The 26,122-nt window shown below is 43.3% G+C and overlaps 1 protein-coding gene across 4 annotated transcripts in view; it reads right to left on the bottom strand.

Annotated features, from left to right (window-relative positions):
- Positions 1 to 15,628, bottom strand: part of LAMA2 (laminin subunit alpha 2) — a 490,975-nt gene extending 475,347 nt beyond the window's left edge. For all 4 annotated transcript variants that reach the window (XM_075063935.1, XM_075063936.1, XM_075063937.1 and 1 more), the window contains exon 1: positions 15,504 to 15,628. In XM_075063935.1, the coding sequence (XP_074920036.1) occupies positions 15,504 to 15,621 (118 nt within the window). In that variant the 5' untranslated portion in view covers positions 15,622 to 15,628. The remainder of the gene's footprint in view (positions 1 to 15,503) is intronic.
- Positions 15,629 to 26,122: the final 10,494 nt, after the last annotated feature.

The following is a 26,122-nucleotide window of genomic DNA, read 5'->3' as shown; positions in this document are numbered from 1 at the left end:
TTCCCAGGATACCCAGCAGGAGGCACTATACTAGTGAGTCATGCCCTGTCACAGCATAGTATGAGTGCCTCACAATCTTTAATGTATATATCCTCTGAACTACAGCTCGGCCAAAAAAATTTGTCAAACCATTTTTTGCCACAAAAATGCAAATTCAGGTTGACTGAAATATGTTCCAAATTTGTATCAAATGTGCTGGATTGTTTCAGCCAGAAAAAAAATTGAGAACACGCATTTTATTTCAGCATTATATAAATGAGCAGTTTTGATTTTATTATTATAAAGGACTTTATTTCAAATTTTACTTTCAATTTTATTTACATTTTAATTTTAAAAAGCTCAAAGGAAAAAACCTAGAAATATTTCGCTTTGGGTTGAATACCCAAAACAAAAATTAAACTCCTTTGGTTTGTCAAAAATAATTCATTTCCAGTCAACACAAAATGATTCCCCCACCCGCAATTTCTCAGTTTAGCAAAAAACAAACAAACAACACACCAAACAGTTAGTCATGCTGATTTACTTCCAATACCCCTGTGAGATAGCAAAGTGCTATAAACTCCACCATTTTACAGATGGGAACTGAGGTAACTAGCAACCAAAGGCCAGATTTTAAAAAGTATTTAAGCACCTCAAAATGCACATGCAAGATGCAGAAGCCAAGCAGAATTTTTAAATAACCTAGGTATGTAACTCCCTTTTCCAGCCCATGAAGTGTGGGGCAAAGCAGAGGCTTGAATCTGGGTCATGTTAGTGTATTAGTTGGGGTATTAGCTGGTGTCCGCTACTGACCACCAAATCACACTTAGGAACAGGATGACCACCTCCTTGCACACATATCTTTAATGTGTAGAGGGGGAGAAATCTGTTATCATGGGGAACTTCAATTAGAGCGGCATATGCTGGAGATCTTATGCTGTCAGTACTAAAACATCCTTGGAATTTTTTAAACATTATATATGACAATTTCCGAGTGCAAAAAAAGTGTTGTAGCCAACATGGAGGAATTCTATATAAGACCTTGTCCTAGCAGATAAAGAAGAACTGATCACAAAACTAAAAATTAATGGTAACTTGGATACAAGTGATCAAGAGTTGATCACATTTATAATGTGCAAGCAGAATAGAGTCCAGACCAGTAATATATATACTTGGTGCTTTAATGAGGCCAGTTTCACAAAGCTGAAAACAATTGCAAGCCAAATCGGCTGGGAAGAAGACTTTCATCAAAAATGTGAACAATAATTAGGACTCATTTAAGAACACCTTATTAAGAAGCCATAATCCCACAACTGAGGGAAAAGGCCATGCTTGTTAAAAATATCAACCAGGTTTAGAGAAAAAGTGAAGGCAGATATTTATAAATTAAATATATAAAATAAATCGAAGAAAGAGGAAGTTGATAGTAATGAATATAAATCAGGAATAGTAGAAAATTAATAAGGGAAGCCAAGGGACACAAGGAGAACTCTATGGCCATCAGAGTTAAGGACAATAAGGAGGAGTTTTTAAAATATATTAGGAACAAAAATAATCCAGGGAATCGGCCTAAAGCCGACCCTGTCAGCGGGGCTGGCAGCAGGGACCCTGCCTGGCAGGGGTCAGCAGACGGAACCCCAGACCCGCAGTGGGCTGAGCAGCTCAACCTGCTGCCGGCCTGGGGTTCCGTCTGCCACCCACACTGCCAGTCTGGGGTTCTGTCCACCGGCCTCTGCCAGCCGAGGTTCCGTCCGCCAGCCCTGCTCAGCCCACTGCTGGCCCAGGTTCTGTTCATCCAGGCCGGCAGTGGGCTGAATGGGGCCCAAGACCCCGGCTGGCAGGGGCCAGCAGCCGGAACCCCAGACCAGTGGTGGGCTGAGCGGGGCTGGGGTCCAGCACCTCAGCCTGCCACCGGTCTGAGCGGCTCAGCCCACTGCTGGTCTGGAGTTCTGCCCACCAGCTCCTGCCAGCCATGGTCCTGGCCATCGGACCCACTCAGCTTGCTGCCCGTCTGGGATTCTGTCTGCTGGCCCCTGCCAGCCGGGGTCTCGGCCCTGTTCATCCCACTGCCAGACGGCAGTTCCGTCCATTCACGATGGCAGCAGGCTGAGCAGGGCCAGGACCCCAGCTGGCAAGGGGCTGGCGGCCAGGAACGTACATCAGCAGTTGGCTGAGTGGGGCGGTGGATGGAACCCCAGACCGGCAGCAGGCTGAGCGGCTCAGCCAGCTGACGGTCTGGAGTTCTGGCCCCCAGCTCCTGCCAGCCAGGGCCCTGGCCATTGGCCCCACTCAGCCCACTGCCGGCCTAGGATTCCGTTTACCCAGACAGGCAGCAGGCTGAGCTGGGCTGGCAGCCGGGACACCAGCTGGCAGAAGTGTGTCAGTAAAAAAAAAAAAAAAAAAAAAAAAAATCAGCTCGCATGCCACCTTTGGCAACTTGCCATAGGTTGCCGACCCCTGATCTAAGTAATAAAAGGGCTGTCAGCATAACAATGATCCCAGGAAAGATAATTGACTGGCTGATCTGGGAATCAATAAAGAATTGAAGGCAGGTAATACAATTAATGCAAATCAACATGGGTTTATGAAAAGTAGATACTGTCAAAACTAACTTGGTATTCTTTTCCCCATGAGATTACATGTTTGGTAGATAACAGTAACAGTGTTAATGTAATATAGGTGTTTGACTTGGTACTGCATAACATTTTGACTAAAAAGCTAGAAAAATATATCATTAACCTGCCATACATTACATGGATTAAAAACTGGCCAACTGCTAACTCTCAAAATGTAACTTTAAAACAGGGAACCATCATCCAGTAGGTGTGTTTCCAGGCGGTTCCCACATGGATAGGTTCTTGGCACTACACAATTTAACATTTTAATTAATGATCTGGAAGAAAACATAAAATCATCACTGAAAAAGTTTGCAGATGACAAGTTGAGGGAGTGACAAATAATTAAAAGGACAGGTCACTGATTCAGAACTATCTGTATTGCTTAGTAAACTGGGCAAAAGCAAACACTGGGTGGTCTTAATATATCTAAATGTAAACATATTCATCTAGGAACAAAGAATGTAGCCTATACTTACAAGATACAGGATTCCCAATGGGGAAGCAATGTCTCTGAAAAAGATTTGGGGTCATGGAGGATAATTAGCTGAATATGAGTTTCCAGTGTGATGCTGTGGCCAACCAGTCACCAGTACCAGGTGACTCAGACCCATGTCTCTGCAGGGCTGTGGCAGCCATTATTTGTAGGCCATCTGGAGCATTCACAGGAAGACTATGCTTCTTCACAATCCATTGTCTCTATCAATGGCCCATTAGCCCTGTCTGGCTTTTTCATTGTTGTACCTCAAGGGCTGGTTGGGGTGATACCCAAAGTAACACATTTGAAATATACAGATAGAATATTAACTATGAAACTTCAGGTATAGAAATGACAGATATACAGACTGGATAATCACATTCAATAAATCATCATGTTTCCAATGACCTCTTGCATGGCCATTTTGTGTAAGGTATATCTGTTATATCATTCATATTTTAAGCATGTTTTCATAAATATGGAGCAAAACATCCCATTTCAATTACAACACAGAATGCAAAGTGTATAGTGCTCACTTTATCATTTTTACAGTGGAAATATTTCCAATAAAAATATAGAGACTTCAAATTCACCTCATACAAGTACTGTAGTGCAATCTCTTTATCATGAAAGTGCAACTTACAAATCTAGAAATTTTTTTTGGTTACATAACTGTTTTGTTTGAGTGCAGTGTAAAACTTTAGAGCCTACAAATCCACTCAGTCCTGCTTCTTGTTCAGCCAATCACTAGGACAAACAAATTTGTTTATATTTATGGGAGATAATGCTGCCTGCTTCTTATTTACAATGTCAAGTGAAATATGCATGGCACTTTTGTAGCTAGCATTGCAAGGTATTTACATGCCAGATATGCTTAACACTTGTATGCTCCTTCATGCTTCAGCCACCATTCCAGTGCACGTTCCATGCCAATGACACTCGTTTAAAAAAAGTGTTAATTAAATTTGACTCCACTCCTTTGGGGAGAATTGTATGTCTCCTGCTCTGTTACACGCATTCTGTCATATATTTCATCTTATAGTAGTCTCAGATGATGTCCCACAGATGTTCTTCATTTTAAGAACACTTTCGCTGCAGATCTGATAAAATGCAAAGAAGGTACCAATGTGAGATTTCTATAGATAGCTACAGCACTCAACCCAAAGTTTAAGAATCTGAAGTGCTTTCCAAAATCTGAGACAGATGAGGTGTGGAGTCTTCATGGCTGAGGATGTTAGGGAGATTCCCAAACCTGAGCTGACTTTTCTAGGTGACATATCTGAGGAATTGTCACAGACTGAGGTGTCCCTAGAGGAGGTTTTGGAATTAATTGATAATTTAACAGTAACAAGTAACCGGGAACGGATGGCATTCACCCAAGAGTTCTGAAAGAATTCAAATGTGAAATTGCAGAACTGCTAACTATGGTTTGTAACCTGTCCTTTAAATCAGCTTCTGTCCTCAATGACTGGAAGATAGCTAATGTAACACCAATATTTAAAAAGGACTTGAGGCGATCCCGGCAATTACAGACTGGTAAGTCTAATGGTAGCTCCAGTGTTAATTGCCACCAAAGTAACTGTGCCTATTCCTGAAGCAGTGGAGAATGACAGGATCTTCTGGGCATGAAGTCAAACCTCAACTTTGCTTGATTTTTTTTTTATATGACTATGACTCAAACCCATGAACCCAAGTCAACCAAATACATGCATGTACTATTGGCAGTTAGGAGTAGGACAAGGCGTACTAGTAGCATTTGGATAGGATCCTGTAAAAGTATGTTTATTATTCATTATAAAGTTTCACAAGTGTTCACTGGCATATCGCTGCTCCAGCTGTTGCAGACCTTGTAAAGACATTACACTGAGTCAGATTTTCTGCTGGAGGAATCTGGCAGTGAGTTCAGTCCTTGTCAAAGTCTTATTGGTGATGATGAGTAATCTCTGCTAAAATAACTGATTGCAATGACAGATGACTTTTATATATTAATCCTGAGAAGATATCTTATTACTTGACAGGACAAAAAAAAACCCATTAATTTACATTACTTTTCTTGGAAATCCTGTCAATAAAAAAGGTCTGAGTAAGAACACTGGTGTAATAGCAATTATAATGTTCAAGCTAGCCACAGTTTCACTCTTTATCTCACACATAGTGCAACAATATTCTAAGAGTTATCAAATTCTTTTGGGACACGTCATCAATTACTATCTGCTCATCTTGATTGACAAGGGCATCCAAGCTGCCATCAGTGAAGCAGGAACCAAGCATCTATGATTGGTTACAGAAGCTGGTTTGGAGGGACAATGATACGCAGCCCCTAGTAGGATGCTTACTATGAACTAGATTAGTGGCAGCAGTAAAGGAGTCCCATTGCTGCCTCAAAGATATTTAATATACAGATTACAGTCCGTTCTGTCTGTTTATTTTACAATGGAGGGGTGTTCTGTTTCAGCCTTGACAGCAACCTCAATTAGTAGTAGTATGTGGGTGTTAGCAGAAATATGCTTGACATGATTCACCCTCACAAAGAAAGAAAGCCTCTGCTGCAAAGAGCTTACAGTCTAAAAAGACAAGTAACATAAGGGTGGGAGATAGGGAGACAAAATATACATATTTTATTATACATATATTTGAGGCTCATTAGCATTATCACCCTTGCATTTGGAACTTAGGAGAAAGTCCTGCTTCCTCTATTCAGAATTATGATCTTCTCCAAGTACTATCAGTTCAAGTAGCCAGATTGACTGTGAAGGCATTTGTGGGGGTGGAGTTCCTTCCTTCATTCTGAATTAATTAAAAGCAATTAGTGGATGCTGTAATTGACACTTATTAACCAAAGGGACAAATTGTCTGAAACTGCAGTGTAAATCTCAGGAAGGAGAATCAAAAAAATTGAAGGACAGGTGTTTGTCTAACCTAATCTTAAAACCCCCCCAATGACAGATTAACTACCCTGACAGTTAAGAAGTTTTTCCTAATGTCCAACCTCAACTGTCGGTGATGCTCTGATTGAAATGTGACCACATACAGTAACTCCTCACTGATTTATTAGAGAACATGCTCATTTAAAGTTGTGCAATGCTCCCTTATAACTTTGTTTGGCAGCTGCCTGCTTTCTCCACCTCTTGCAGAAAGAGCAGCCCATTGGAGTTAACTGGTTGGGGCTTAGAACCAGGGTGGGCTGGCAGCCCCCCTAAGTTCCCTGTGCAGCAAATTGCCAGGCAATTCAGGTGTCCTGTGTGCTGCTCCAGACCTCTGCCTTGGAGCTGCTCCCAGGAGCCTCCTGCTTGCTGTGCAGCAGGTCAGGGGGAAGAGTGGTGTTGAGGTCAGGTGTCCCCCTCCCCACACTCCTGCCCCCCACTCCTGTACCCCACCTCCACAGAGCAGCAGGGGACATGACAGGGCTCAGGACTGAGGTAGCTTGCTGGCAGCAGCTGCTGTCTCAACTTGATGATCTACTTAAAAAGGCAGTGTACTTAGAGTGCAGCCAGCATACTTAGAGGGGCAATGTGTGTCTCTCACACACACATGCACCCCTCATCATTTTGGAAAGTGGAGGGAGGGGGGCGTTCTAGTGGGATAGCGTGGGTTCATCATCCCATTCAGTTTCCACAGGGAATGTTTGCAGCCACTGCCATGGTCTATTGTGTCTCCTTCCTCTGTTCACGCTGCCTGGTAGAGTGTGAGGCTACATTAACAACGTGTTAACCCTTGAGGCTCAGCCAAGTGCTAGTTCATCATTTAGCAGCAAGGCATTCCCTGGGAAATATCCCACACTCTGACGCCACCCCTACCCTCACCCAAGCATCACAATCATTGCTGTGTACAGTATTAATTGTTTGTTTAAAACTTATACTGTGTGTTTATATATGTCTCATCTGGCAAAAAATTTCCCTGGAATCTAAAGCCCACCCATTTACATTAATTCTTATGGGGAAATTGGATTTGCTGAACATCATTTTGCTTAAAGTAGTATTTTTCAGAATCATAACTACAATGTCAAATGAGCAGTTACTGTATATTTTTGTTGCTACCACTGTTAACACAATTGCAGCAAAATTTGTACAAAGAATATCATGTAAAGTGTCAATGAAAAAGTCATGATTAGCCAAGGATGATTATCCTGTTTTTATGCATGTATTTTTGTATCTGAAGCTATGAATATTGGGTATAGATCTGAATCCCAAATGTGTTTGTTCTTGGGGTAACACCTACCAGCCAAAAACAAACACTGAAGCTAGACAGTTTTCTACTGATGGCCCATCAAAGGCAATTGGCTCTCGCAGTGGGCCACAGAAGAAACTCATCCCTCTCATTAAATCTTCCTGTGGATGCTTTAGCCTCCACGTGGGCAATGGCTGCTCCTGTGAGTCAAAGCCATGTAAGGGCATGTGACCCTGGACTCCAGCTTGTGCCTGTAATGTTCCACACGCTTACATTGTGAGCTTGGTTTGGGACAGTAAAACTCCATCCACATGGGAAAGGGTATAAAAGACTCTAGAAACATCTCCATTTTCTCACCATTTCCCTTTTCATTTCTCTGGACTGGATTTTTAAGAAGGAAGCTCTGAACAAGGACTGGTGACCCCCCAAGCTGTTTGGATAATTTCCAGAGAGACTTTTGCAAACTAGCAGCTTCTTCAATCATTGCTTCAAACTTGATATAAGAACTTGGCAGTCACTTGTATGTACAGGATTTCCTAAACGATGTTAACTTTCTACTTCTTTTCTCTTAAAATTAGACCTTTAGATTTTACTTAGTAAAGGATTGGCAACAGCATGATTATTGGGTAAGAGCTGAGTTATATATTGACCTGGTTGTGTGGCTGATCTCTTGAGATCAGAAGAAGCCTTTGTTCGATAAAACTGTCTTTCAAGTGTCTTTTGTTTTCTCTGAATTAGATAACCAGGATCTGCTGTGCCTGAAGGATATAAAGAGGAAAGGTGACACCAAAAAATCTTTCTGAAGTTCTAAAGAACTATTGCTTCTGGTATCAGCAGCCTCAAAGAAACCAATCTATTCAGGGAGTTGTCAATTGCTTCCAAAAGTTTAAGATGTCTCCCAGTGTTCAGTATGTAGTAAAGACAAAGATATATAGTTGCCTTAAGAACATGATTACAAATAAGACAAAGCAAAACTGGTGAAAAATAATAAAATTCACACTAATTTGTTTTGTGCTATGCGTAATCTCAAAAATATCAATTTGAGGGGCAAAAAAATTGAGACTGATTGGCAAAACCCATTTCTAGTCCTAAAATCTGAGCTTTCAAATTTTAAAGTCTTCAGATTTTCCTCAGAACTATCATGGCAGTCATCTCCACAAGCCAATACTACAAAAGATAAAACCGGGAGTATTAACGTAAGTCAAACTAAAACATACAATTACATTGCCTATGATATACATACAAGGTCAGGTGTGGGAAAATACAAACACACTCCTGTGCCATCTTCAAAAGTGGCAAAGTATCCCTGAATTCCTCTACCCATGCTGTGACCAGGAAGGAAAGTTAAGCAGAGGCACTAAGCTAACCTACAAGAAAGGCATCTGTGGCAAGACCTTTCCAGTGCAAAAGCGAAGACAGTAGACCAGATGATAGTTTCCTCTCACATTGGAAATGCACTTAGCATGACTAGGCAGTGGAAGACAGGCTGAGAATGACTGGGAGCTCTTGCTGCTCATCTAGAGACACAGACCCAACCCATCTCTCTGTAGCCAGAGGCTGATTTCCTATAGCTGGAGGTGCAGATGGACACTGTAACTTTGGAGGCAGTGGTAGTCAACCCAGGAACCACCTTTGCTTCATATCACCAATAGTGGGCTTCCCCCTCAGCCTTTCCACTCTTTGTGCTACTCTTTCCCTCCTTCCCCTATATTCCCTAGAGATGAAGCAGCTTCCCTTAAGGAGAGGAGGCATGGAGCCTTAATCAGCAACTCAGCAACCAGAGGGAAGCAGTTATGATATGTTCCCTTTAAGGCCACCAACTATAATCTGGAATTTTAGTTCTAGTGAAAGTTATTCTAGTGCATAAGCAATTAGTGCTTGGAGTAGACTGCTGGAATCCCTCTAACAAAAACATAAGAATGGCCATACTGGGTTAGACCAAAGGTCCATCAAGCCCAGTATCCTGTCTTCCAACAGTGACCAATGCCAGGTGCCCCAGAGGGAATGAACAGAACAGGTAATTATCAAGCAAGCGATCCATGCCCTGTAGCCTATTCCCAGCTTCTCGCAAACAGAGGCTAGGGACACCATTCCTGCCTATCCTGGCTAATAACCATTGATAGACAATAATAAAGAGAGCACCAACATTTATGCATCAAGATTCAGCCTCAAGCTTGCTTTCTTCACTAAACAAAACCAACAACAACAATTGCAATGATGTGGCAGCAGTAAACTAGCTTGTTTCTCATCAGGCTCCCACAGCATCTCCTCCTCTTAGGGCCTGGGGTTCATTGATGCAGGAGTATAAATGGGAGTGTGGCAAGGTATACAGGTGCTACATAGGTTCCAGTATGAAAGGAGTTACATGTAGAATGCAAGTTCCCTGACTAGCACATGGATGGGGCTATAAAAACTACCACAATGGTGACTACTGAGGTGGTGGCAACAGGGTCTGGGGGGGTCATGTGCTGAAACAGCTTCTGTGGTTGTTAATAAAGCCAGACCTGAAGAAAGGAACTTGACCTGAACTCTAGTTTAGTGCTTTATTTTATCTTCCTTCACTGGTGTTCTTGTCTCGTGCAGCTAGTGGAATAGTAAGGGAAGGGCATCAAGTGTGGAGGTGGGGGAGTTAGTGTTTGCCAAATCCAACCATCCACAGGGTAAGAAGGAAACTGGGAGATTGACTGACTTGTTTTTGTCCCCTTGACTGAGGTAAGTCAAATCCATCTATCTACTGCTTCAGGAAGCTGGACCAGGTTTCCACATGGAATGAAGAAACTTCAAAGAATTCTGTATTTTGCTCATCCTAGAAGTAATCAGTTTCAAAAGATTGTGCCAAATGAGTTTGCTCCTCTGTAACATCCATGATGTGAACTGATTGTCTTAAATTTCAGTATGCCAGTGTGAGGAAAATATATAGAGTTTCTCACTGATGCCTAGTACATAGAATTAAAAACATCTAAAGTACTTCTTCACATACCAAAAGTAGTCATTTTGAAACCCAATGCTTCCAAGTAATGTTGCACCAGGAAGCAGCAGCAAAGGGGTTAAGTATCATGTAACATATCACAGCAGGATTAGATCTGTTACAAGATTCTAACATTCTTTGACAGAACAAAATCCTCCAGAGAGTATTCTATATCAGAATATAAGGATTGCCCTACTAGGTCAGAGCAATAGTGAACCTACTTTAGTATTCTGTCTAAAACACCAATCAATACCAGATGCTTCAGAGCCTAAATCCACATAATAGTCTAAAGATTTAATATTTGTAGTGGGACCTTCATATTAACAGATATAGCTGTATTCTTATTAATCCATCTCCCTGAAGTTTCTATGTTTGGGACAAGATCCTAATATCTGGGTTCTTTTACTGTGCCCACTGCATTTGTATCTGAGTTCTCATGGGAGTTCTGCAGAACTGGACCCATGAATAGGCTGTGTTGCAGTCATTCTATATAAATAGAGTAATAACTTTTCTGAACAGGTTGGGAAAACCACAGACCCTTAGCAACAATAAAAACAAGTGGGCTGCCATCTGATTCTGGATCTGTATAGAGACTAGGGAAAGTTGTTTTCCCTGCTATTGTCAGCAGTCAGGAAGGAGGACAAGTTAGAGATAGCAGGCTTGTCCCCTTCCTTACACCATTCCCAGTAGATAAGAGAAGGCAAAGAAATAATACATGAAGTAGAATCACAGAAATGCCATTAAATGGAGCTCCAGATAGTGACAAAATAATTGTGGGGATCACTGTTACTCTGCATCATTATGTGCACTGACAGCATCACAATGAAATGACAGGATACTCCATGGCTCTTTGCAACTCCATCTGATGCATACTCCTGTCTACTGGAACTGAGATGGGGTGGGGTCAAGCCTGCTATCTCTTACCTTTCTTCTTTCCTGTTGACAGTAGGGGGAAGGAATTTTAGTGACTCCAGGTATCAGCAATGACATGAGACCAGGACAGCACACAGAAGAGCTTCCATCAGACTCCAGGAAAACCCTATGTGATACACAAAAGAACTGCATACAACTCTAGAACCACTGACCAAGTATCACTGTTCTATTCCTAATAGAGTAGCTTCAGGATGTTTTTCCTGATACTTAAATGAAAGAAAAATATAGATTATTTCTTCCTATTTCATATTGGTGGCATTGTAAGTAATTTGGACTCAGATTCTGATGCCATTCATCATGTTCAGGGACACCTTACTCCACAAGTAAGGAGTACAGTGCACCTCAGCATAAGTCTCAGGTTCTGGTCCTTCGTGTTTACACCTTTCAACTATTGCACGATTATGTTCACTCCCCAATAAGACACTTAGTTTTTCAATCTCTCCTTTTTAAAATCACTCTCTCCAAGATCACAGGGATGTTTGTTGCTCCTTTCTAATTCCCACCAATGTATCTATTTCTAATATTCTGGAGGAGGATGAAGCCCAGTTGGGCGTTAAAAAGGGCTACTGTCTATCTCCTTGGCATTTTTGCTTGAACTATAAAATACCCAAACCTACAAGAAATAACATTGTAAAATACACTTAGTTCAAGTCTACATTACAAAATTAAGTTGACCTAAGTTATATCAACTTACAGCCATCACAGTAATTGAATCAGTTTTACACATCCACATTATGCGCCTTATGTCGGCAGTGCGTGCCCTCACCAGGAGTGATTGCACCAATTTAGTTGTCAGTGTGGAGCATTGTTGGATGGCTTCTGAAAGGCAGCAATTGTCAATTTAAGCAACTACATCAACTTAAGCACTACACCTCTCATAGAGATGGAGTTAAGTCAGTGTTGTGAGAGAGTTATATTGACGGAGTTACATTTTAGTGTAGACACAGAGTTAGGTCAATGTAAGCTGCCTTATGTTGACCTAATTCTGTAGTGTAGACCAGAGCTTATTGTGAGCCGGACATGATGCTGCCAGTTTATGAGGAATTTTACAAAAATACTTACTGTTCAGTCTACATAACAAACAACAACATCTGTAGCAGAGAACAAAATACAAAATTAACTCCAGGTTTCTGACCACAGTAAATCTCCAAGCAGTTTAAAATATAGAACTACAGACTGTTCATGTTTGAGGTACAAGATGTTCTTGAACTTTACATTTTTAAAGGGCAATATGGAACTTTCATGTGAGGTCTTGAACAATTTGGAAAATAGCACTTAAGACATGTTGCATAGCTTCCTCCTCCCCTCCAAAATCTCAGATTGCTGCCAAAATCACAGAGTAGCATTAGCTATACAGTATTATTCATTAAATAAAGAATTAACTGAAAAACAAAAACTGTGAACATAAACTTACAAACTTAAGGCCAGTTCTGGTCCGACTGAAGTCAGTGTTAAAATGTTCACTGGATTTCACAGAGATCAGACTTTGGACCTTAAAAATCACAGTACAGTTGACTGTATCATTCTTCAGCAGTAGAGGGGCTCTCTCTATATAGTGTGTTAGAACCTCCTAGCAGCTGTAGCGCAGCTTAAAAAGAGATTAGGGACAAGTATAAAGTGGAAAACTGTCAATCCAGTACTGGAATTCAGCAGTGAGGTCTAAAAGGTCCCATTTACACATAGTTTAACATTCCATTACAAGAAGTACTAGAGTTCCTCTTTGAATTAATGGGACTCATACAGCATAACACTAACAGTGTGGCAGCCTAAAATAAAGTAGATCAGCAGTTCTAAAACTGTGGGTCAGGACCCCAAAGTTGGTCAGGACCCCATTTTAATGAGCTCACCGGGGCTGGTATTAGACTTGCTAGGTCCGAAGCCCAAACCCCACCGCTTAGGGCCAAATCCAAAGCCTGAGCCTATAGCTTGAGCTATAGCCAAAGCCCAAGAGCTTCAGCCGTGGGCAGCATGGCTCAGGTTACAGGCCTCCTAACGCGGGGTGATGGGGCTCAGGCAGACTCAGGCTTCAGCCCCCCACTGCTGTGGTGGAATAGTCATTTTTGTTGTCAGAAGGGGGTCAGGTACAATGAAATCTGAGAACAGCTGAAGCAGATTAAAACAAAAGACTCCCACTTCCTTCCTAAGAGGAAAGTAATGAGCAAGTTTCTTCACCATGGAGGTCAAAAACCAAAAACATTGATTAAAGAAAAGCACATTCCCCACCAATGAGATGGTTGGGGGGGCGGGGAATGAAAAATGAGTGCCAAAATGAGTGTTTCTTTGGCTGAGAATTAAATTCTTTGGAGCAAAAGCAAATTATGGCGAATACATGTAGTGCTGTATTTACTTTCTGAAGATCTTCCTTACTCTTCAGTATTTACAGTGAGTCAAGTTCCAAATATAATCAACATGGCTGGGTGAGATTTTCTTGGTTTACTACAACTATTTAAGTTCTATGAAGAAGTTTAGTCAACTGTCATCTATCTTCAGAGTTAAAATTAGCATTAAGAAGTCAGCTGCTTGAGACAATACATCATATTCTATAAAGTAGGTGTCAAATCCCTATACCCAAAACCTGAATGGAGGAAAAAACCCTAAATAAATCTGAAGCTGTGTGTTATTCTCAGGCTATAGCATGATATCAAGGTCACTTAGGGGCTCATTGTTATTCTAGCTATTTTAATCACAGATTTGTCATCATCACAGACCCATGGTATCTCCTTACTGACTTCTTTTTTTTTTTTTTTTTTTTTTAAATAGCAGAGCTAAAAATGTTAGGGTAGGAAGAACAGGCTCTAGAAGTGATACTGTGTGTACTAGAAAACAGACTTTTAAAGATTTTGTTTAGCTTATTTCTTTTATATGGCTTTTTATGAACATTTCTTTCATATCTTATTTCCACCTACAGTAATAGACTTAGCAAGAAAAAAACAAAGAAAAAGATAGTCCTTTCATTTTAAAATTACTAATTAAGCACTGTATAGCTGAAAAAATATTACTATAGATGTAGCATTTTGGGTACCTGGGAAGGGCATGATCCCACTTCCACTGAGGTGATATTCTCTGTTTTAAAAATTACTACGAGTTTGAGCAGCAAAGAGTCCTGTGGCACCTTATAGACTAACAGATGTATTAGAGTATGAGTTTTCGTGGATAAATACCCACTTCGGATGCATAGGAGTTTGAATAACACCACCATGTCTTCTAAACTATCATGAAACTACCGCATCAGCCTATGATCTTGCTTAAAATTGGAATGCCATACAAAGACTGCATGTATTTACATAAATCTCAATATGTATTTCATTACAATCACAGAGATGCCTGTAGATGTATGTTAGATGAGGCATGGGCTGGACAGAAAAGAGGAGAACTGAAGTCATATTCAAGTCCATCGCTACCAAATCCAATAGAAAACTAGGTGAGTATAACAGAAAATATCACACTTTGAGTGACTGCCCCTGTATTTCAGAGACATACTGTGGGTGAGGTAATATCTTTTATTGGACCAACTTCTGTTGGCCAGAGAAAGAAGCTTTTAAACTACACACAGCTCTTCCTCAGGTTTGGGAAAAATACTCCCAGCACCACAGGGACATGCAAGATGGAATGGATTGTTGAGCATAAGTAGTTATCACATATTGTAAGGGACCTTTCAAGACATAGTTGCATTAATACCGCTGCAGTCACTGGACAAAAAGAGGGGGTTAGTGAGTTACAGATAGGGGAGCTGTAGGCAGTGTATTTCTCAAACAGCAATAATCCCATTCGATGTTGTCTCTGAAATGGTCACTCAGTGCTGGGAGCTGTATCTCCCCTATATTTTGAAACGAGAATAAGCAGAAATGCTTGGCATTGGCTGGTTCCTGAAACAGGGATTTGCGTGCGTGTTGTGGGGCGGGAGGGAATTAGTCGGGAATCAGATTTGTTCTCAGCTGGCACGTGAAAGAGCCTGCACTGCACGGTGTGCCTGGAAAGTTGAAGTGTCAGTCAATAGCGCAGGTAGGGGTGGAGGGCTGGGAACCAGAACCAAACCTGCTCCGATCCGTGCAGGTCGGGAGAGACCAGGACAAGCAGCCGACTGCCGCTTGGCTTGAGCTGGGTCGGACCCTAGCGGGCTGCCTCCCAGCTTAGCGCCCGGAAACTTGGAGCCTGACCTCAAAGTATCTCCTCGGCCTCCTGGCGATGCCAACAGTGCCACTCCGGCTAAAGCACCCAGCCTGCCCTGGGGTCCCCTCAGGACTGTCCCACCGAGTCCCCGCCTGCCCCGGAATCGGGAGGTGCTGAGCTGCGGGCAAAGGCGCCCCTGAGCCCCGCCGCTCAGAGCTCGGCGGCAACTCGCCAGTCCCCAACCCTCCGGTACCTCTTCGCTGCGGCGGCGGCGGCGTCTGCTGCTGCTGCTGCTGCTGCTCAGCTTGGCTGCTGCACCGGCCGGCCAGCGCGCTGAGGAGCAGGAGGAGACCCAGACTTCCCCGTGCCATTGCTCCCGAGCCGCTGCCTCTTCCCCGGTCAGCGAGGCGAGTGAGCCGCCGCCTGGGAGAGCGGAGGGAGGAGGCAGAGACCCTACAGCCTCGGGGAGGGGGGGAGACACACCCCTGTCCTCCCCTCCCTGCTCCGTCCTGCAGAGCCCTGCTCCAGCTGCTCCACGCCGAGGGGCGTCCTGCGGCGCGCAAGGGGCACGGGCCAGCCAGCCTCCAGGGGCGCTTTCTAGGGCACAGGGTCCTGCGGATCCGGCCAGGATGGGTGGCTCCAAAAGTGAGGCGAGCCCCAGGAGGGACCCCTGAGAGGCAAAAGCTGATGGCCCGGGCTCTCCCACTGTCTGGGGGCCGCTAGAGAGGATGCCAACGGGCTCTGCAGGGGGCGCCCCTAGTCTCTGCTTCAGTGGGTGCAGAGCGTGCTGCGGAGCGGTGCTAGCCACAGCCGAGGGCTACCCTGCTTCTCCGGGAACCGCCACACTGCCAGGTGAAAACCAAGGTGTTGCCCAATCACTAGCCCAGGCTGAGACTACTTTCTCCTTGAGTCCCCAGCCACAGCAGGCGTGACTAGCTCGGGGCATGACCTGGCATGTTTGTCTGTGGCTGATGGAGGAAAAGTTCTCTGTGGAGGGCCCTCAGCTCCGGAATTTGCTTCCCCTACCAGGTTTGGGCTGTGCTGGACTATTTACCAACAGAATATGGTGCAAAGCCCATCTCCAGTCATTCCTTAGAATCGTGGAAATTAAGGAGGAGACCCCTATCATGCCATTGAATCCATCTCCCTGCCACTTGTGGCTTGTTTCCTGTGGTACATGGAGCACTGTGTAACCCTTCTGCCCCTCTGAGCTGGCAGCAACAAGGGCCAGGTTCAGTATCCAGGGGTTCCGTTTCAATAACACAAGGCATAACCGGCTCGAGCCCCCACCCAGTGACCTGGGACACTTACATACCACACCCTCCTGGGCGCCTCTAGGAGGCAATACTTCCCCTCTCGCAAGCACGGAGTCTGAGTGTAGCGAAATCTTTTTAATAAAGGAAGGAATCAATGCGGCATCCCATTGGAGAAACACCACAAACAGAGTTATAACACAAACCATAACCACCCCCCCAAGTACATTTGGCAATGTCCTTTTCCCCTTAGGGTCTTAAGTCCAATCACTCCAAAGTCCAACAACCCAAAAGTCTCTGGTCAATGCCACCCCAGAATTCAAGAGTCTATCTGTAGAGGTCCCTCCCCCCAGCCTGGGTGAAAGGGGCACCTTACGTGATCCAGGGCCAACTGCCCTGCCTCTCCGTGGGTTCTGCTTCTGCCTTCTCCACGAACTGCTCCGCCTTACCAGCCGCTCCACTCTGCTCCTCCGGCCGTCCTCACAAACTGCTCCGCTCCACCAGCTGCCTCGTGAGCTGCTCCAGTTGTCCCAGCAAACTGCTCGGCTCCGCTCGCTCTGTGGGCTGCTCCACACGCCCCACAGCTACTCCGCTCTGCCAGCCGCTCCACTCCACCAGCTGTCCTGTGGTCCGCTCCAGCCATCCCCATAAACTGCTCCACTCCGCCAGCTGCTCTGTTCCACAGTATAGCTTCAGGCTCCCCCACTAGTTAGCACAGTACTCAGTGCTCCCAGCTCAGTAATTTCAGCTCTTTTGTGATTTCAGCTCTTAGTGATCTCAGCACATAGTAGGGGAGCCCAGTGCTAGTGCACCATTAGCCCAAAGTGAGTTCAGCTCAGCAACCTGTATCTAGAGTCTTAAGGGAATAAAAAATCAACTCTGACATTCCACAGTGGAGAGAGGAGGGGGTGCAACTGATGCTTCTAGCTCCACAAGGAGCCTGCACCACCAGGCACAAATACCTGTCCCCAACCTCTCTCTCTTCACAGGGTTTTGGAACCCATGTCCCTTGTCTAGCAAGTACCACCCAACTGAGGTTGAGTCATTTCTGTCACAAAGCAGTCCCACAGCTCGGCAGTCTGGGATGGGGTAGGCGTGCCTATGCAAATATTTGAGATTTCGCATTCCAGACATTCTTTCCACACTTCCCATACTTCACCACCAGATGTCAGGGTACAGCTCATCCTGACTCTGCTTACAACTGTATATGCTTGAACTGGGCACATACAGGGTTAAAGGTCAAATGATTTAGTTGGTGTTGGTCCTGCTTTGAGTAAGGGGTTGGACTAGATAACCTCCTGAGGTCTCTTCCAAGCCTAATCTTCTATGAAATGTTGCTTCACTCCATACAAAGGCTGAGTAAGGAGGCTTTGCATTGGGTGCAATAGCATTTGACTTTTAATCCTGTGTAGGGCCACCCTCTTCACCACCAACCTTCACTAGGGTATTCCAGTGATGGCTTAATAGCACACAGATCTTTGGCAAGCCAGCAGAGTATCTAAGAGCTGGAGAGAGGGGCTTCTCCTCTTCAAGTGTTTTCTTCTAATTTTCCTTTTTAAAAATAATTGGAAAATCCTATATGTTCCAAAAAGCTACATTAAGAGAAAGTTAACGTTACCTAGTCAAGCAATCAAAAGTCAGGAAATGCAAGTATACCATGTATAATTTTCCTGCTATCTTAGACACACATCTGTGCATACTACTATACATATGTCAGAAAGAGCCATGAAAAACATTTTTATGAAAATTACAAACTAATCAGTACTTACACAGTATTACAAATTAATTACAGCTTTCAAAATTTGCTGGCATTGTAAAATCAATTTACAACTAGTTCCCTCTATAGCTGACTGCCTTATCTCCTGAAGTGCACAAAAAGAAGGTTGTGAGATTGGATTAAAATAAAAAGTATAATACGTGGCAGATGACTAAAATTAAACTATATCCCTTAAAAGGGAAAAAGAACTTCAAGTCAATTTTGTTGACTTGAATATGTCAAAGACAGGTTAAGCCATTCTGACAATGAAAATAGTGTACATATAAAAGTTACTACAAACGTGTATCTGAGGTAGAAAAATGTATAATAGATTGCATTAGAAAAATGGAATTTAATAATGCAAGTAGAGACTGCATTATGATTCATCCACACAAAACTGAGTAGTTAAGATTGCACTTTCAACTACTTCCTGATTCGAATGCTTACCCGTGCATCCATAAAGTTTTCTTAACTTTTTTTAATTAATCTTCAGATTTCAGATTAAACAATTATATGTATTTGCTCAAGTCAGGCATAAATACACCCTCATATAAGTGTTTATGCACTGAAGTCCATAATCATTATCTGAACTTCCTATGACAGTTCCTGTTTAAATGGAGTTTGGGTAATGAATTCGTCAAGCAATTTCAGACATGGAAAGTTTGCCATAGTCCCACAAATCTGGGTATGCCTACTTCAGCTCTCAAAGTCATGAACTTCTTTGTTGATAATTTTTTTCAGCCATTTCAGGTTCACACTCAAGAGAGCACTGTATTTTGCTGATAATAGATTGTACTGTTATATCCAACAATGCAGCCGGTGCATTTCTTTCACTATTACTCCACATTTAGTAGAGCCATTTCTTGTCCTTGCAAAAACTTATCATTTTGAGGTTTTATCGAAAATAACATGGCTCAAGTATGTGCACTGTTTTGAAAACTCCCATTACTTCTAATACATTCAATGCATTCTCTCTCAGTAAAATGACAACAGTTAAGTTCCTTCAGCTCTCAGCCATTTGTCACTCTTAAGTAAATAGAAAACACTCTACCCTCCACTCTCCCAGTGATGAGGTACCAGCATTCTGCAGATCTTACTGGAAAACCCAAATTCAAGACTAGCATTGATAGCTCTGCAGTTGAAAGTTAATTGCTTTGTTGCAATAGTGTATGTAATAAGTGGCATGTTGGAAGGAAATTAGTCAGACCAATCTAGCATAGTCTCACTGTCACATTTTAGTCTAAGAGCTTTATGGGAAATAGTATCTCTTGCTGATCCCTTTCAGGGAACAGGGAACAAAACACACAACTTTGGCTGCTAAGTAGCATGAGGATGAAAGTACACTGTTGAAATGCAAGGTAACTAAAAGCGCAAAGCTGTTCACTCCAAATATATTCCCTGGAGTTCCAAAATGGAGCAGTTCACATTTTGTAATCAGGGCAACTGAAAACTACTCGCATCACTCATAAAAGAATCAGAGTGGTAGCCATGTTAGTCTGTATCAGCAAAGACAACGAGGAGTCCTTGTGGTACCTTAGAGACTCAGGCCTGGGCTACACTGGGAGTGGGGAGGGGAAGAGGGAGAAAAATCGATCTAAAATACGCAACTTCAGCTACAAGAGTATTGTAGCTGAAGTCAATGTATCTTAGATTGAATTAAAATTACTTACTTCACATCCTCGCGGCACTGGATCGATGGCCGTGGCTCCCCTGTTGACTTTGCTTCTGCCTCTTGCACTGCTGGAGTTCAGCAGTTGACAGGAGAACGATTGGGGATTGATCTATTGTGTCTACACTACATGCAATAAATTGATCCCTGATAGATCGATCGCTATTTGCCAGTCTGGCGGGTAGTGTAGACGTATCCTAACAAATTTGGGCATAAGCTTGTGTGTTGTAGACCACAAAAGCTTATGCCCAAATAAATTTGTTAGTCTCTATTAAAGTGCCATAAGGACTTGTTTTTTCATACAAGAATGAGTCTCAACTACCTGAGCTAAAGTACCAGGCCTATTAAGTCAGAGGCAGTTACAGCTGCATTCATTAAGCTGCTGTAAGAGCCACATCCAGAGGTGAAAGTAAGCTGGTACAGGCCGGTACGGAGGACTGGTAAGAAAAGGAGACTGACTGAGGGAGGGAGAAAGAAGCCTGCTCCATGCATAAGAATAGTTTAAACTCAGCTGTTCCCTGAGAGTTCAGCCCCCAGGGCTAGGTTTCTGGCATCCTTGTTAATTTCACTCACAGTAGCTTGGGGGAAGGGGTCGAGGGGAGGGTGTGTTTGACCATGGCAGGGGCAGTCCTTTTCTGCCCCTGGGATGAGGGGATCTCTCCAATACTAATTTACACAACAAATACAAGCATTTGGCTGCACAGCTTAAATCCAGAGCTAATAAAAGCAGGTGGAAGGGGAAAACTCACTGTTACATTCGTTTCTTGTCTCCTCTCTCCCCCTCCTCCAGCCAGGCTGCAGACAAAGCTCTGCATTCCTTCCCACTCTGCCACCAGGGGTTCTCCTCTAGGCTCTAGCTTGCAGTAGGGAGACTGGCTAAGATGCCTGCTGCTGCTGCCTGCAAAAGAACAGTTTAAACTCAGCTGTGGGCAGCCCAGAGCCCTTTGAATCCCAGCTGTGGCTCAGGCGGCTGGGCTAGGGCAGGAATTTAAAGGGCTCAGAGCTCCCCGCTGCTGCGGGCAGCCCAGAGCCCTTTAAATCCTGGCTGCGGCTGAGATTTAAAGGGCTCAGAGCTCCCGCCGCTGCGGGCAGCCCAGAGCCCTTTGAATCCTGGCCGCGGCTCTGGCAGCTGGGCTGGGGCAGGGATTTAAAGGGCTCAGAGCTCTCCATGGCTGTGGGTAGCCCAGAGCTCTTTGAATCCCGGCCACGGCTCTGGCGGCCAGGCTGGGACCAGGATTTAAAGGGCTCCAGGCTTCCCTCAGCAGCAGGAGCTCTGGGCCCTTTAAATCCCTGGCCCAGCCCCGCAAAGCTCAGGATTCCCCCTGGTGGCCAGAGCCCTGCGCCCTTTAATTTGCCCCTGAGCCCCAGGGGGCTTCCAGCCACCTCTGCAGTTGGGAGCCCCTGGTTGATTTAAAGGCTCTGGGTGTTCCAGCCACAGCTTGTTCCCCAGGGCCTTTAAACCTTGAGAGGCCACGCCTCTTCCGGATGAGGCCATGCCCCCTCAGGACTCCAGCAGTACCGGTAAGTCCTGTAAGTTACTTTCACCCCTGGCCACACCATGTTAGTATGGATTGCATACTCCCTCCGGCTGGGAACATTCAGCCCAAACAGAGGTCCACAGCAGTGCAAATGCCTGTGCTAGTTACAGTTTGTCACAATGCTGGATGGATTTAGGGTGACCAGATGTCCTGATTTTATAGGTACAGTGCTGATATTTGGGACTTTTATCTTATATAAGCCCCTCTTACCCCCTCCCCCAAGCTCCTGTCCTGACTTGGACACTTGCTATCTGGTCACCCTGGATGGATTGTCACTGGAGATTGAAACTGGAACCTTAAAGCATGAGCCTCTGCTGTTTGAGCTAAAGGAAGGTCTATTAACAGGCAGTAGCAGGCTCAGATGTGATCTAGCCTCTATAGGGGTCAAAAAGCCAAACTGTGTTATAGTATTACTTTCAAGGACACTCAAAAGCCATCAACCTCTTATTAAAATCCGAAGCTATGGGGACAAATTCATTGTTGTAAGCAGCCTGCTGCTCTCTTGCTGCCAGATCTGAGCTTCCTGTAGCTCAGTCTCTCCACGGTGTATGTGGCCACTTCCTTATTCATTCAACTTCCCAGGTTGCTGGCTCCTAGATGACTATGTGACCTTGAAAACTGAGAATATTGCCTTTTCAGGGCTTGTCGCAGTATCCATGTCAGTTCTACAAAAATTGTAGAGTGCCAGGTTTTCCAAATCTCTGAAGTGGTCATGTGCCAGCTAAGTTGAAACTAACAGCAGGATAGCTATGTAGGTCGGCACTTTCAAGCTTGGCCTCACTCTTGCCATCATATGTTGCTTATCTGACCTCTCCCTACATGAGTCCTCAATCCAGCCCTCCCTAATGTGTACATTAAACTCCACTGAGCCTATCGCTGCACCATTGTCATATGCAGGTGGCTAAGGACCCAGCTATGGCCAACGTCACCACTTTTCCCTAATCCCACCAGAGTTGCACTCTGGAATGTGTTGGTGCAGAGAGGCACAAGAGGAAGCCTGTTTCAAGATGGGTGGGAAACAAGGAAAGGTTATGATCTCAGGAGGAGAAAGGAAAGAGGAAATAGATGGGAGGAAAGATGGGGAAGAGAGAAAGAATTGAGTAGGTTTTGGGATTGGGGTCAAGTGAGGTGAATAGGAATGTGTGGGCGTGATAGGTTGAGTGAAGGAGAGCATAGCAAAGAGGAGGAGAAGTGAAGCTCAGAACTGCTGTGGTCTGACAAAATTCAGATTGCTCAAAGTGCAGATCTTTTCTCTTCCAGGCCCCTCTCAGGTCAAGCCTCACATTTTCCATTGCTAACTAAACATATCCCAACTTACCCTATGACCCACTGCAGCCCCACTGTTCATTAGGACTATCCCCTCACCCTGGGTCACTACTCTCCTACCATGTGCACCAGCATTTATGAAACATGATACTTAAACCATGTTGATTCTTATACTATAGATGCAGATAAGTAGGGAAGAGAAGGGATGGACCTGCCTGATCTCAGACTGTGTATCCAAAAGGGCAAAAGCCATACTTGTGGCTTCTTGAGGGGCCTCTTTTCAATCTACTTGCTGCCCTTTTGCGCCAATTGAAAGAGGAAAAGATACCTAATAAACAGCTGACAAGTCTTAGGTCAATGTAGAAAAGAGAGCAGATAGGATTACTTACTACACGTTTAATTATTACAACCAAAACATCTTCTCACCCTAAGCAAATATTCACTTGTTGCAGAGAACTCAATGAATATGTTTTTAGATTGTCAGATAACTGCCAAAGAACAAGTACTGCTTTTCATAGACTTATTCACCAAGGAAAACTATAACCCACTCTGAGTGATCTGTGAGACTTTCAATTTGAAAGTATATTTAAAAATAGTCTTCAACTAGTAAGTCTGTTGCATGAGAAACTGCCAAAATTGCTAGACATCATTAATAAGGGCAGTTTCTGTCTACTAATTTTACCCTGATCTATATCTTTGCCTCTCCTGGAATGGACATGGGGATTGTTTGGCTTAGTCATCAAGTCTCGGTTTTATATTTCCTTGCCAGCAGCTGATGAGTTTCGCGGGGTGGGGGGAATTAAATCAGTTCTGTAGGATTATATTGACTTGCCTTCCTGAAAAGTGATATTACTGCAAGGAATACAGGCAGGGAGAGAAGCAGATGGGTAATATCTGACAAATAAAATTCCAGATATTGCCCATATGTTTCCCTCTCCTCATTTCAACTTCAAAGTATTGCTGGTGTCCTAAAGGTTATTTTGGTGATATTTTTCTTTGCAATGAAAATCCACCCAAATAGGAGCAGTATTCTGTCCATGAGCAGGTGCAGCGACGTGAGAGTGGGGTTCAATTCACAAAATGCTACATTTCAAGTTCATATGTTTGGAGATCAAAGTCTTTAGCATTCATATGATGGGCTCCTTTTATTACAAAGCAATTCTGCTTGATAAACTATATATGCTTTGTGTTTGTTTTTAAATTTTCCAGAAAAAATAAGACAGTAAAATAGAGAAACCAAAGAAGCATGTGGGAAAGACACTGCAGCATAACTGTAAATAAACAATGTATGCAGAGGTTCAGTTAAGAACTTATGCTTTGAATACCAACGGTGTAATGGACTTCCAAACACCTCTTCAGGTGTGGATGATACTTCAATGCTTGCATTTAAATTTCTAGTTATTCTCTCTATACATTTGTATTTAGATTTAGTGGCAGGCACATTTTTGAACAAAGTTCTGATGTTCTCTAAAGACTTCTCTTATGAAGCAAAAACTTCACACATAATAAATTGGCAAAGGCACTTAACAGGGGTTTTATAACAGGATAGTCATAAGATGCCTGATTCAGAGCCCACTGAAATCAAAGGGACTCTTTCCATTGACTTCAGTGACTTTGGATTAAGCCTTATGCCTTAGTCTAGCAAAGCACTTATGTGCTTAACTTTAAGTATGTGAGTAGTCAATGAGACTGCATCTCACTGAAATCAATAGGACTATTCACACACAAATTTAGGCACATGCTTAAGTATTTTACTGAATTGGGCCACAGTACATTGCATCTGTCAGGACTGAGTCCTTTACTGCCTGTCATACTCTCACTAGCATCTATAGGACATTTAGACTATGGGATCAGATTCATGCTCCAGGCCTACACACAAACAGAAAACTCTGTATTGAAAAGTTACATGATCTATGAAAAACTTTTACGTCTTCAGAAAAATGTAACACTGCATAAATCCCTTAAGTTTATGGTGCAGTTTTTACCCAGAAAAATATTTTAGTTTGACTAAATCAATTGTGAGTAAAAAGATCCAAATCATTTCTAGTATTCTAATGTTAGTACTGTAATCCAAAAATGTTAGTATAGTTTGTGGTGTTGTATTTATATATATATTACATTAAACTACAGTTATTTTTGTATTAGTAAGATTTACAGCTACAGAAGAAAGAATTGAACATTCAAACAAAATTAATGAGTTGCTGATTATGATGTAATTGAGAACAGAATTTGGCCCTCTGTCTTTAATTCACTCTATTATACCTAAATTATTTCACCATACTGTGATTTGTAAAAAATCACACCACAATCTTTAAAATTAAATTCCCAATAAGCATTTCACATAGATTTAATAATGCAGTTATACAAAGGATAATGTCCATGGCATTCCAATATACAAAGCAATAAGTGGCGCTTGTGTTCGATTAAATGCAGATGCAAAGCTGAGGCATTTGATCAGTGGAAAAGAAAGTGCTGTGTAATCCAACACTATGTACTGTGATGGGGCAAGGCCAGATGGCTACAGTAAAGTACTGAGAAACAGGTATGTTAGCCCCAGGCTAAACAAATCCCTAGTACCCTGGTAACCAAATGGCAGTTGCTCCAGGTTAATCAAGGCACCTGGAGCCAATTAAGATCTTTCTAGAAGGCAGTAGAGATAGTTACTTTAATTAGAACACCTGCAGCCAATCAAGGCAGGCTAATCAGGGCACCTGGCTTTAAAAAGGAGCTCACTCCAGTCAGGCAGAGAGGAGCCAGAGGAGAAGGAACGTGTGTGAGGAGCTGGGAGCAAGAAGCTGAGAGTGAGAGAGTATACTGCTGGAGGATTGAGAAGGACAAGCATTGTCAGACACCAGGAGGAAGGTCCTGTGGTGAGGATAAAGAAGGTGTTTGGAGGAGGCCATGGGGAAGTAGCCCAGGGAGTTGTAGCTGTCCTCCAGCTGTTACAGGAGGCACTATAGACAGCTGCGATCCACAGGGCCCTGGGCTGGAACCCGAGTAGAGGGTGGGCCTGGGTTTCCCCCAAACCTCCCAACTCCTGATCAGACACAGGAGGAGCTGACTCAGACTGTGGGTTCCACAAGAAGGGAAGATCACTGAGGTGAACAAATCCGCCAATAAGTGCAGGACCCACCAAGGTGGAGGAGGAACTTTGTCACAGCACATTATTTCTACCTGGTGACCAGCTAAAAAAAATACAAACTACATTATAAGAAATTATGGTTAAACTTGTATATCGTTCTTTCACATTTGTTTTTGGTTGTTCTTTGTACGTTTGCTAGTTTGACAGGTAAGCATGATGAAGCTTGTGGCTCAGCAAAGTGCCCAGGAATAATTAATAAATAAATAATAATAATTAAAAAAATAATGAATTCTTTAAACTATTGGTGA

The sequence above is a fragment of the Chelonoidis abingdonii genome, chromosome 3 (assembly GCF_003597395.2).
Source record: "Chelonoidis abingdonii isolate Lonesome George chromosome 3, CheloAbing_2.0, whole genome shotgun sequence".
In the NCBI taxonomy this organism is placed as follows: domain Eukaryota; kingdom Metazoa; phylum Chordata; order Testudines; family Testudinidae; genus Chelonoidis; species Chelonoidis abingdonii.
The sequence above is the reverse complement of the archived record's forward strand: the minus strand, read 5'-3'. Positions and strand labels throughout refer to the sequence as shown.